At 40.6% G+C, this 13,663-nt stretch overlaps 1 protein-coding gene across 2 annotated transcripts in view; it reads left to right on the forward strand.

Moving 5' to 3' along the window:
* Plcl1 (phospholipase C like 1 (inactive)) overlaps window positions 1–8,301 on the forward strand; it is a 333,393-nt gene extending 325,092 nt beyond the window's left edge. For both annotated transcript variants that reach the window (XM_032901120.1, XM_032901121.1), the window contains one exon: window positions 6,674–8,301. In XM_032901120.1, the coding sequence (XP_032757011.1) occupies window positions 6,674–6,856 (183 nt within the window). In that variant the 3' untranslated portion in view covers window positions 6,857–8,301. The remainder of the gene's footprint in view (window positions 1–6,673) is intronic.
* Window positions 8,302–13,663: the final 5,362 nt, after the last annotated feature.

The following is a 13,663-nucleotide window of genomic DNA, read 5'->3' on the forward strand; positions in this document are numbered from 1 at the left end:
AACTGATTTGGCTCCAGCAGGTTGAATGCACGCTGCATCTGTCCAAGAGCTCTCTGGTTTTGAGAATGAAAGATACACACACACACACACACACACACACACACACACACACACACACACACACACACCAGCTAATTTTGATATGCCTTGCCTTGACTAGCTCAATGGTTGTGCACTTCTAAACTTCTCCGTGGTTAGTAAACACCTCCCTCCAGTATGGCTGAGTTAATATCTTTTAAAATCCATATTTCATCTCTGCTACCCCAGACCCAATCGGGAAAAGGGCTCCTGGGCCACTTTCCTGGATTTTTACATGCTGGTCATCCTTTATATTTCATCTTTCTGCTTCTCTGTCATGCAATTCTCTCTTTTTCCTCTCTCTCTCTGTCCCTTGTCTGCACAATCTAAAAGTCTCGCCCTTACTTCCTGTCCAGCCGTTGGCTGTATGGCAATTCTATATTATTAATTAAAGTCAGCTGGGAGCAGGGACCCTCAGGGCTGGAAGTGGGGCTTTTGGGAGCCAAAATCAGACAAAGCATTAGAACCAATTCCCCGCATTGAACTGATGAGATAATCGGCTACTGGGGGTGAGAGAGGGTCACTCATCCTGGGGTTCCCCAATTAAACTCCCACATTAGTGCAGGTACATCTTTAAAACAGGATAAAGCAATATTACAATTCTGGTTTTATTCTTGGGAACAGCTTATCCCTAACCTTTTCCAAATCCTGTGTATCACTGCCAAGATAGCTTCAAGGTTCATTGTTCCTGGATTTCTGGTTCTTCTCCAATTATGTGAACTGCCTCTTTGGTGACCAACTTTTATGGGTGGTAATTTGGGCTCATTGCTACTGCAAGGAGGACTCATATCTGAGGAGTAAGTAATAAGTCTTCAGGTTAATAGCATCCTTAAAGAGTCTTAGCTCATGTCCATCATAAACCAAATTCTTTAATGATTTATAAGGGTTTATGATGGCAGCATACTTGGAGTGTTCCATCAAGAGAAAAACATTTATCCTAATATTAAAACATTTATATGTATTATTTAATTTCTCAAATGAAGGATATTGATAAAGGTGGTTTTGACTTATTTTTAATACTAGATTTTAGTTCTTTGTAGCATTCATATATTTTATAACATATTTTGATCACATCCCTCCCAACTTCATGTCCTGCATGTTCATGTAGCCCCTTGAGTCCAGTTAACACTGCCTATATGCATATGGGTATGGGACCATCCACTGGGACAAGGCCAACCCACCAGCAGCCAGGTCTCCAGAGGAGAGTTGACTCTTGCTCATCGGGATCCATCAGATATCACTGGCTCCTCTTCTGATTCAGGCTGGGATTTTGACAGGATTTCATCTTGTGCAGCTCATGTGCAAATAACTAAGTACAGCTGCCACGAACTGATGTGTGCATCACCCGTGTCGTGTTCAAACATCTGCAGTTCACAGCTCTCCTTCCCATATGCCAGCTCCCATATCCTTTCTCTCCACTAACCATGATGTTCCCTGATTCTTGGAATGGAGAAGCTGATGTGGATGCTGCACCAGCTGTTGATCACTCCAGTTATTGATACTTCATACGTTCACCCATTATTAATCTCTGCATTGACTATGTAAATCTCTACAAAAAGAAACTCTTCTGACCAAAGTTGGTAGCAGCACAAATGTGTGGGCATAAGCATAAATATTTAGAATGCAGTTTGACAGCACGGGCATTTAGCAAAACAGCAACTGTATGTTAGTCTACGTGGCTTGTGACTCCTCAGTCCTGGGCTTCTGACCAGGTCTATAGGACCAGATATAGAATCTGTCCTGTGGAGCAGGCCTTCTATCCAATCAGAAACCAGCTTGTTACACTCACAACTGCCATGCCACTATTGTACCAGTGGGTACATTTTGCAGGCCATAGGTCAGGGAGTCTCCATATTACTTAAATGAGGTTAAAAGCATAGGAGATGAGAGTTAAAGGTTTAAATGAGGATACAAGGACTGGGGAAAGGAGAAGGTAGAGTGTGGGTTGGTCAAAACTAAGGATCCATGAAGAAGCCCTATGTAAATCTACAAGTCTTAAAGCTAATTCAGAAATGTAATATCTTATTGACATAGTCATTGAATTAGTAATGGATTAGTAATGGCTAAACGAGACTACCATGCTCTAGCTACCACACAGCATGTAGAATAAACAGTGCTCTCTTTGCTGCCTTGGTCTCTGGGGGTCCATTAGTGGTATCTATGGGATAGGGGTTGCCTAGCTGTGGATGTTTATTCTCCCACGCAGAGTATCAGCGGAGCCAATCTGCCTGCAACTGAGTGGATACTTAGAGACAAACAGCTTAGCGATAGGCTTCATTTCTTCCCGTGTCTTTCCATTCCCCGAGTCCTAGTTAGCTGCCTTAAATGTTTGTGGTTTGCTCTGAGACAGCATACACATGTGACAAAGGGACAGGCCACTGTCCTCTTCTGCTCCTGTGAACTAACACCACAGGGGAGGTGCACTCGTTCGTGGGAAAGCTGGAGGTGAGAGCCACAGATTCTGAGAGTAGCCCACAGATTGCAGCCAACACTGTTTTCCAACATTTGGAGAAGTCTGCAGCTGTTGGTAAGAGGGGTAGGGAAATAAAAATCCTGACTATCTTATGATAGATTATAAAACATAACTAATGGCTGATTTGTTTATAGAATTCTGGTTTCTTTCAAGGGAGCGGCATCGTAAGATAACAAGGCATCATTTCATTCTCAGCATCTTGGTTTTCAAGTCATATTGGCTACTATTCAATGTCCTGATGGTATTACATTGACAGTAATCCCCTTCAGAATCTCAACCTCATGAGGTGTTAGTGTATGAAAGCAGGAAGACAGCATAAGGACTAAGTTATCAGAACTAATCAAAGAAGTAAACACGGCAGCCATGCAGTCCAAGTCCTGTTGCGTGTTTCTTGATTTCTAGTCAATGTACTTTAAGTGCCATTAATATAATTAAAGAGATTTGGCCAGGAATGATTAATGTCTTGTACATTGACTACCATTAAGTTTTAGCTTCAACTTGTAATGATGCATTACGGTTTTTCATGTTTCCAACTGTTCCTTTCTCAACAAGTTGGAATCGCTGTGCAACCTTGCATTCAGAAGGCAGACAGCCATGGAGGGTAGGTAGTGCGTACTTCTCAGGACTTGTTCCTCATATCCATCAGCATCATCAATATGCTGAAATACTCTGGTACCCTTAAGTTCCTTTGGATTTAAGTGTCTTCATCCCTGCACCCCAGCTGTGGATTCCCGCAGGCTTCCTGACAGAAAAGGAGTGGCAACTTGACATTTCTTTCAAGTTGAGTATTCTGTGGCCAATTGTGCATTAATTTTGCATAATATGCATGACAACCCAGATTCCTTTTAGTGTATTAGAAGTGTTTGGATTTATGTGCCACTAAAGGAAACAATTTTTTTTTTTTTTTTTTTTTTTAGGTTTCACTCTGTCTTCTCCTTTCAAGACCCCTGTTTGAAAAGGATAGCATCAAAACATTTGTTAAAAATGCCCTTTTGGGCTTGTGCCTTAAATACACGATATATAAGGATCTTTTGCCTGATACAGCTTGAAGGAAATGCTACAATGACAGAGATGTTTGAAAGGAGGAGATCTGGTCTGAGCTGACTGGTCTTTGTGACAGAGTGGAGAACAGCTAGCTGGTTAGGGGAAATTGCTGAGCAAAAAGAGAAACGCACATCACCTCTGTACAATGTTCTAGAAGAGAAACTGAGTTTCTCTCCTAGTTCCAGTGTCTTAATTGGGAAGATCCAAAAGGAAAAAGAGCGTGTGCTTTCTTGAACCCCAGAACAGAAAGAGGCTAATCCTAACTCCTTTTAATAATGAATCCTGGCCTTTCTATGTAAGCTCTTCACAGCCTTTTGTTTTCCTCCCTTCATGTGTTAGTGATTTTAACATTGTTTGTTTGTTTGTTTGTTTGTTTTACTTCTGCCAGTGCCTGTCACTGGGTCAGCAGGAGATGATGTAGTTGTGTTCTTGTATACTGGTACAAACTGTTCTCTCCAACGGACCATTGTTTTTGAGAGAGACTGGCTTCTGTTCACCAGAACTGGCACCGTCTGGCATTCAGGCTTGGATGCCACTGCTCAGAACTGAGGCAGTAGCAGTGGGCAGACTCAAATGCACTTGATAACCTGCTGTCAGAAAAGCCGTGTGAGCGCGCTGTGCACTCGTCCCACCAAGACTGATAGATAGCTCTGCGTGTTTCATTCTTTTCTCTTACAACTACAAAATTGCCAGTTTGCTTTCAAAAGCTTTATGATCATTTTGAAACTGAGTCTTACAAGGAAAACTATGAAAATGATCTTAGGTGAAGTCACATCGTTAATATAGCTTGTTTATAAAGGACTTTTTCCATTTAAAAATATGTATACCTTTGCAAAACAGATGCCTTTTAAACATGCATCTCAAGTCTCTATTATAAGACGGTTGCAAGTTATTTATGATGGCAGTAGGAATGTTTAACTGCTTCCTTGATCATTTTATAGCTGTTTATCTGTGATCATTAAATCATAAACAGCTTTTCAATCGGTTTCCTTCAACCGACTGTGAGGTTGGCTGTGTTCCTTGGACTGTGAGGAAGGCTGAAGACATTCTGATTACGTTCACATATGAGAAAACGGCCCACCCTGTAACTTGTGGGAGCTACTCTGACATTTGTCCCTGCCTGTGTTCTTACTGCATCCTGTATTCTTGGTCTTCATCCTATGTCCACATTCTGCCAGCCAGTGTCATGTGATCAGTCATTATTTTCGGTCTCTGTTGCTGTGTGATGAATAGATGGCCTCACTGTACTTTGAAGAATGTATGCTCTTGAAAGAAGACATATCTTGAAGGGGTGAAGACTATAGACCCTCAAAACTACTGCAGATCCACCACTGGGCAGCTACGTGATTCTGGGAAAGGTCTTTTCTGTGGGGCTCTGTTTTATAATAGGTAAACTGAGGTTAATACCTATCTCCTGGGATGTTGTGACAACAACATATTTATGAATAATTATGTTCAGAGTAGAAATCTTACCTACCCTGAGTAGGCCCTTTATGTGTGCTATTGTCTTAATAATTACATTTTACAAATTTTAAACGGCTTCAGTATTCAGGGTCCTGAGGGGACTCATTCATTATTCATGCTGTTAAGAAATTCTCCCAGTTTCCAGGGATCTTGTGAATATTTTCCCCTCAGGAAATGTGTCTCTAACTGACAGGTCTCAGCCTGCAGTCTCTCCTTATTGTCTTTTAGGATGTTAATCTCATGGTGTGTGGGAAGGGGCACTGGGCCTAAAGGAAAGTCAAGTCAGTCCATCTCTGTCCTTAGGTGCCAGGCCTGTAACCTCAACATACTTATACTCATATCGTGTATTTTCTATAACTTCTCATGGGAAATCTTCACCAATCCAGCCTCAAAATGTACTTCTAAAACCCTGGTCCATGGTTGGGGCGACTGAAGACAGTCCATTTTAGCTCAAACAGTAGGCAAAGCGCAACACTGCTTATCACAAGAGATTAGAAGAAGGATTTAGCTATCACCACAACAGGTTAGATTCAGCTATTGATTTTGTTGGTCTTGAGGAAATAAACATTTTTAGGCATTATTTTTAGCAGGCAGTCTATAAACCTCTCAAGAAAATAACATTACTGAAATTAAAGAAAGGTTGTATTCATTGTGGAATACTTTGTCTCATAAGTGTTCATCCCCTCTCTGAGTGAGTCTGTGCTTTATGGAATGCTCCAGCAGTCATTGGAGCTGAAGTATCCCCCCATACCACCCCTCATCCTTTCAGGGTCACACTAGCCTCCTCTGCTCTGAGAACGGGAGGAAGGGGGAGTTACTCCCTCATTTGTCTGTATGCCCCATCCCCACTTCTGCACACATCTGTAGGCCTTCAGGCCCCAAGTCAGTACCAATGCATGCACTTAAACCTAATAATAAACTCAAGTAACAAACAGAACTAGCAGGAGAGATTTTTTTCTGGCACATTGATGCAAATGACAGCAAGTGTGTCCCAGTGATAGTCTTGTGTCTTTTATTTTGATGGATGAATGTTTCCTGGAGAGACGTCTTTCCATTAGCCAGACAGGAACATTGTTCTTAGGATGCTGAAAAGCATGGAAGGAATGTGGATAGCTAGTAATGCACGAGCAGAAGCTTGTGGGGATGACCAAACATATCAAACACTGGTCAGCAGGCACAAGGCCGTGTGCACTCCACCATGGGATTCTTGGCTTTTCAGTGTTTACTTTGGTGAAGCAATTTAATCTTCAGTTTTATTGAAGAACATCTTTCCTCGTTTTCCTCAGAATATAGAAATGTTGGTTTGACTGGGAAGGAACTACAATTGTGTGCAAAGTCTCAGATGTTATGGGAGGTTGAGGTGCCCTCAGGGTGTCTATGTGAGGTTGTCCTTATAGGAATCACAAGGAGCAGCCAGCCCGCATGCAGTGAGCTGCTGTGGCCAGGTCCGAGGTTCCATAACCAAAGAGCCAAGTCCTCCAACCATGCTAGAAAAGAACCTTGGGTGTATGCCTGGAAAAGGGAGCGTATAGGTCTGGGTCTCCTTTATCCTTCAGTGTTTCTCGTGAAACTGAGCCTGACTGGTAACTTTCTTTGCTCTTTTTACCTGTACAGGGACAAGGAGACCTGCTGAAGAATGCCAAGAATGAAGCCGTAGAGAACATAAAGCAGATCCAGCTGGCCTGTTTGTCTTGTGGACTGAGTAAAGGCCCTGGCAGTGCTACAGAGGCCAAGGGCAAGCGCAGCTTGGAAGCCATAGAGGAGAAGGAAAGCAGTGAAGAGAATGGGAAGCTGTGAGCTGGGCAGTACGCAGGCCCTTGTCCAGCACTCTGGTTTCTCATTCTTCTCGTTTTGTTTTGTTTTTACATTCTTCAGATGTTCACAGAAATGATGCCCTTTGTGGGGTGCTGTACATAAACATATATTTTCACAGTGTCAGTATTTTACTGTAGTTAATTTATCTAAGTTAAAACTTTTAGAAGCAGTGTTTTAAACTTTGAGCAGTGAGTATATACTTACATGTGGCTGCCTCTGTGTGTGTGTGTGTGTGTGTGTGTGTGTGTGTGTGTGAGAGAGAGAGAGAGAGAGAGAGAGAGAGAGAGAGAGTTTCCTGTTAAAATATTCTCTATCGCATTGTTGGTTTTAATAAGTTATTCTTTTATCGTTAAGATCATTTGGGGATAGTTGATAATCTGAATTCTAATGAGCATTTATTATAACCCCTTGCTGTCGTTAGTTTTACCTCTCTGCCTTTGTCATATAATTTGGAGATCTCAGCACAGCTTAAGATCGAAGAAAACCAAATTTATAAGCGCAAAGGTGTTTTATAGATTACATAGAGATTTAAAAGTTCCTAAACATTACATTAGAAATGAAAGTGAATAGAAAAATCTTTTAAAATCATAATTCTGGAAAGATAAACAAGTTCATTTCTTCATTAGCAAAATCTTTGAAATATTTATTAACTAAAATCACATTTAGGAAGTTTCTGTAGCTGTTTACTGAGCATGTGGTTTCGATAGAAGAGCTGAGTGCAGTGAACCTGTAGCCACTGGGCAGTACTTTGAAGCCCACTAAATGCTCTACTGTAACTAGCACTGTTGATGTGACCTAATACTCAGCTGTGCAATTTCAAGGTTTGCAGAAAGACCTCATTCTCCTGGGCCGGGAGTGTGGAATTCATTTTCTATTACCAGTGGTGGGCAGATCCGAGTGCTTGGCCAGGACTAGATCTAGTATAGATTACTAATTTAAGTGTAAAGACCTTGTTAAAATAATATATCATCATGTTGAGCTGGCATAAATTCTGTAAGTCAGATAACATCTTTCTGATGATTTGAGAACTAACTAATTAGACAACATGTATGGTATAATTTTAAAACATACAGTAAAAACCAAGAGCAAGTGGCTAATTAGGGTACATTTATAATTATATCTAGATAATCTTACCCTAATGTCTTCATAAACTTCTTAAATGTCATGTTCATTCATTACCACCAACAGAACTAAATGTTCTATGGTTATGAAAGAATATATTTGTCTAAAACATTGCTTTTATTTTGAAAAGCTTCTTAATTAATTTGATTAACAAATATGTTAATTTGGGGGAGCCTAGAGAAGATAATAATTGAAATTTTGCAAATATAAACATCCTCTACAGCTACTGTGTTATTTCTGACTGTTCTTAATACTACTCTGTTCTTGTCGCACATTACCAAAAGAGTAAAGATACTGAAAACAGATTTCTTGATCTCGTTTTTTTTGTAAATTTATTGGACAAAAACAAAGTTCTTTTGTTATATAAAAATGATAGATGATGCACTGGTTTCACAGACCAGATATCATAAAATTATCCCAGGCGTGTGGAGGAAGTGATTGGGTTCACTTGAAGACAAATTTCCAACAGTCCTGAAAGTATTCCTCCACCCTCCGTCCCTCTCACCCTGCCGAGAGAGGACTTCATCAGAGTTGCCGTGATTCCCTAGGACAGAAAGGTCAGAGCTCTTGACAGAAACAGGAGCTACAGAGACACATCTGCCTGCTGGAGGCCTTCTGGGTGGCTCAGAGTCCATTTGGACCAAGCCATGCCTTACAGGTGATAAAGTTGGGTGGCAAAAGCATAAAGAAAGTTTATTTTTGTTTTCCTTTGGGGTCAAACTTAGTCTTTAGACGTAGTGCCTAGTTCATTCCATCCATCCTTAAGCTCCTTTCATACTCAGTATCTATGTGCATTCTGCAGAGTGTGCTGTGGGCACTGCCTCCTCTGATATCTCCCAGCAGTTGTCAGTGTCCTTCTATTCAATCCCCGAGCATCTGTGCAGGGAAGTAGGACACAGCCAGGGAGGAGCTTTAGAGCTGCTGGGAGGATGCCCTGTGACAGTGTTGCCTTTGGATAGGCTAGCAAAAGCACACAGACAGACAGACTGTGTTTGGTGGTCATACAACGCATTTCTTACAGTCTACAAGTGTCTATCTTCGTCCTGATCTTGAACTACCTTACAGAAAGTCACTTCTATCCGTTATCTTTTGGTGATGCAAACTAGTTACTATATATTAGTTATTAATTCTAGTTTCATTTTTATATCACTAGTGGAATTTGAGGCAGTGTAGTAAGTATAACCCCTGACATTTATCGATGAGAAGTCAGTCACTGAAGTAGCAAATGAAAAACAGCATTAGACAGCATTAGAACTCATGTCTATCTGATAGTATGTATAAGAATATTTATTATTGATTTTTTATTTTACTATTATTCTCAAAAATTTAACTACATTTTTTAACTCTCTTGTCACCACAAAAAACATATATTATCTTTCTTTTGAAAGCACTAATAATCAATATGAAAACTCAAAAACAGACAAGTCTATAAAATAAAAATAAAATAAAATTATCACTTTTGACTTTTATTTTCTCAGACATTATGTGTAAGTATGCATGTCATTTTAATAAAATTGATGTATTTTATTTAGCCATTGAATGTTTTTCAAAAATAGGTAAACGATAGTTTTGAGAGATGAAGAAATTTCATATTTAATTCAATTTATTATTTTCATTAAAAGTTTGGATGTTTTAATAATCTGAGACACCTTTTCTTTCTCATCTTAAAACATACAGGAACACACACACACACACACATACACACACACACACACACACACACACAGTGCTGCTTGGTATCAGTTGGACGTACTTCTCTGAAAAGGACACATCCTATCCCATTAGTCAGAGAACCTCTTCACTCATGATGCTGTTTCTGGTAAGAGTGACCATCTAAGTGGTACTGTGTCTTGAACATGATATATCATACTCTATTTAACTGATAGCCTATTATTAGACTTTTTCTACTTTTTATTTTTTGATATGTAAACATTGCTGTGATAAAATCTATTGTAAATTTATTTAACTTTTCCTTTCAAAGAATTTTCTAGAAGGGGTGTGGTTGCATCTAAGGTTTTTTTCACTCATATGTCTACATACGGTACACAAATGTTCATGGCATCGTTATTATAATAGTCAAAACCAAGAGAAAGTGCAAGTGTATGCGTAACAACTGATAAAAGGCAAAACCCATGTGATCATAAAATGGATTTTTAGTAGATTTTACTAATATATATATATATATATATATATATATAAAATCATTCACCCCCCCTTCCCCCCGGAGCTGAGGATCAAACACAGGGCCTTGCGCTTGCTAGGCAAGCGCTCTACCACTGAGCTAAATCCCCAACCCCTTAAAATATATTTTAATTGAAATAGAATTACATCACTTTCCCTTCTTCCAGACTCTTCCAGGTATAAAGGAGGGGGGTATTTCAATTAAGAACACACTTGGAGTCCTCTGGGCTAAGCCAGGATGCCCTGAGCTTCCAGGGCTTCCCGCATTCTCCAAGCGCCTCTCCTCCACCTCCATCAGACTCCTGAACCAGACAGATGCGAGCGCGTCGTCCTCTGAGAGGCCCCGCCCAGCAGCTGACTCAGACAGATACAGACACCCACAGCTGAACAGCGGATGGAGCTGGGGACTCTTACGGAAGAGTAGGAGGAAGGATTGCGGCCCGAAGAGGATGGAACTCCACAGGAGGACCAACACAGTCAACTAGCCTGGACCCTTGGCTTGGGCCATCATAGTCTGAACCACCGTCCAAAGAGCACACACGGGCTGGACCTACGCCTCCCTGAACATATGGAGCAGATGTGCACTTTGACCTTCATGTGGGCCCCGAACAACTGGAGCTGGGGCTATCCTCAAAGCTGTGGCCTGTATGTGGGATGTGGGTGCCTTGTCTGGCCTCAGTGGGAGAGGAGCTTCCTAGCTCGCAGAGACTTCAAGTGCCAGGGTGGAGGAGAATACCCGGGGGGGGGGATGCCTGCCTGCTCAGAGGAGAGAGGAGGGGGATGGGTTGTAGGAGAAAAATTAATTTAAATAAAGGGAAAACAATTTCATACACCTGCAAGAAAGAATTTCAACAAGGAAGCAGGGTGTTTCAGTTAGCAGGCAAATGGATATGTTTCATTTAAATGCTTCAAGTTCCAACAAAAAGTCTTATTTTTGTTTAAAAATTCAATTCTACATGCAACATAATAAAAGAAGAAGGGATGAGTCAGGGAAGGGTACATGGGAGGAATTAGACGAATTGAGGAAGAACTACTAGTGATGGAGACACTCTGCTCATGTATATATTAAGTCCAGGTTAAATGCCAACTCGTCAGTCACATGCACGATGAGGGATAGTTGATTATAATAAGCACATAGCACTCGGCAGACATGGATACTGAGGCTCTCCACACTGCCCCCTGCTGTCAGTGCCATGTACTAGTGGCTCTGTACTGTGGGAAGTCACCAGCTTTACAGGAGTCCCAGAGTGTACTATCGATAGCTGTAGCTAGAAATAAACTCTTAATTACCATATAACATGGAATATGTAAAGAAATTGTAACACTTAGGGAGATTTTTTTAATATCAATCAGTTCAGTCGTTAATGTTTACCACATTGAACTATAGAGTCTGTTATAATAAACATAATGGATATTTTTAAATAAGAGGAGTTGAGAAAGAAAAATCAAAGCACTCACAGTATTTGGTGCTTGGACTCCATACCATCCGTTCTGTCATAGATGACAAAGACACACATGTACAGGGCTTGCTCAGTCCTTCATCCATGTACAAGATGTGTTACACATATCAGTTACGTCTATTTTTCTTGAATGTGTATCGAAGCATATAGCTCAAGCAGCCACTTCAATATGATACTATCAAGTATGAAATAAACTATCTTATGTTCATTTAACTATGTATTAACTAGTTCTTCATGTGTCTGCCAGCTGAACGGTTTAATCAGGATACAATATATTTTTAATTATTTCTTTCAGTGTTGAGATTATCATACCATTTTCTTTCCTCCATCCAACCCCTCATGTCTTCTTGCTCTTTTACAAACTCGTGGTCTCCTTTCCCCTTAATTTTTGTTAAATACACACGTATTCCTAAATACATGAGTACAGCCTGCCTAGTCTGTATAATGTTGCATGTATATTAAATGCATAACTGACTGGCACGCCCTTCCCTGGGGAAGACTGTTTCTCTTGTTCTCAGCATTCATTAGTTCTCTGCATTTCTTTTTTTTTTTTTTTTTTTTACTATATTTTTTATTTTATTTTTCTCCATCTTTATTAAATTGGGTATTTCTTATTTACATTTCAATTGTAATTTCCCCATCCCTGTTTCCTTAGTGATGTGCACGCTCGTCTCTGGGCAGAAGGACAGATATTTAGAATGCAGTTAGGGGTTATGTTGGGTTAGCGATATGGCGGTTGTAGTTTCTCCTTCAATATCAATGACATTTCTAGCCCTGCTGAGTTACCTAGGCTTCTGGACCTGGTATGGTTTCCCTCTTGTTGAGTGGGTCTTAAGTCCAGTTAGAGAGCTGGTGTTTGCCTCCAAACCCGCCATGTGGGTCATTCTTGTGATCTGTAGGCATCATAGAGAGGTGGGGCTTTTGGCTCACTCCCTCCGTTGGAAGCTTGCCTGCCTACTTCTAGTTCATGAAAGCTAGGTCACAGGGAGGAAGGAGGCTGTCAGGTCTGTCCAATCTAAGTGGTGTCCAGGCCCTGGGTCTAAAGGGCCTGTTTTCAGCAACAGGGACATACCTTCTACCTCTCGGAGGGGAGTGCCAGGGGTGATCAAGGCCAGTAGAGACAGCCCATTGTGTTTGGGAATCTCTCCCATAACCTTGGCCAAACAGTCACAGGAAGGCCTGGTGTTAGGGCTTTTGTTAGATGTCTTTGGCTCTTGCAGACAGCATTGCAGCCCCAAGGGGAAATTTTCATTTAAACTATTTAAGTATATGTTTATATTGAATTACATGCATCATAGAAGTTTTTAGGCAGATAGTAATTGTAAGACTTAGGACGTCTTCACACATCCTACTGTTGGTGTACCCTTCCTCTTCCTCTGTATTTATCTCCATCCCCCATTTTTCTCCGCCCTCCCACTTTTCCATTTCCCCCATCAGATGGATTGGATCCTGCTATTTCCCTCCCCACTGCTTCACAACCAACACTGGTGCCCTTTTACTTTCCTGGTTTCAGAGGATTCTCAAAAGAAGAAACAAATTGCATAATTTATTTCTAAACATCTCATGAATTAAGGGAGAATCAGAATTGAATGGAGATTATTTTGAGTTTAAGTTAAAATTAATTAAATTCAGAAATATGTCTTCTATTTTTCGGGAACTAGAACAATATAAAATTGAACCTAGGGGGAAAAATAAAGCTTACAGCTAAGTGGTGAAATGAGATTAACATCGAGTGGGACAAACCAGTGAAACCCAAAGTTAGTTCTTTGGAAAAGATCAATAGAATTACAAACTTCTTATAAACAGAGGAGAGGAGAAAGTTAGTGCAGAGGTTACTAATGCTGAACAAGAAGTAACCATCGATCCAGATTATACCAAGATTAGAAGGATAATAAGGCTGCTGCATCTTGAAGTCTCTGTGCCGATAAATTTGGCAGCTTCAACAAAATAGAGTAAATGTCTGGGAGACATAAAATAGCAAATCTAAAAATAATTATGACTAAAGGAGCAGAGTCAAATTGCACAC

Source organism: Rattus rattus, chromosome 4 (genome assembly GCF_011064425.1).
Source record: "Rattus rattus isolate New Zealand chromosome 4, Rrattus_CSIRO_v1, whole genome shotgun sequence".
NCBI lineage: Eukaryota > Metazoa > Chordata > Mammalia > Rodentia > Muridae > Rattus > Rattus rattus.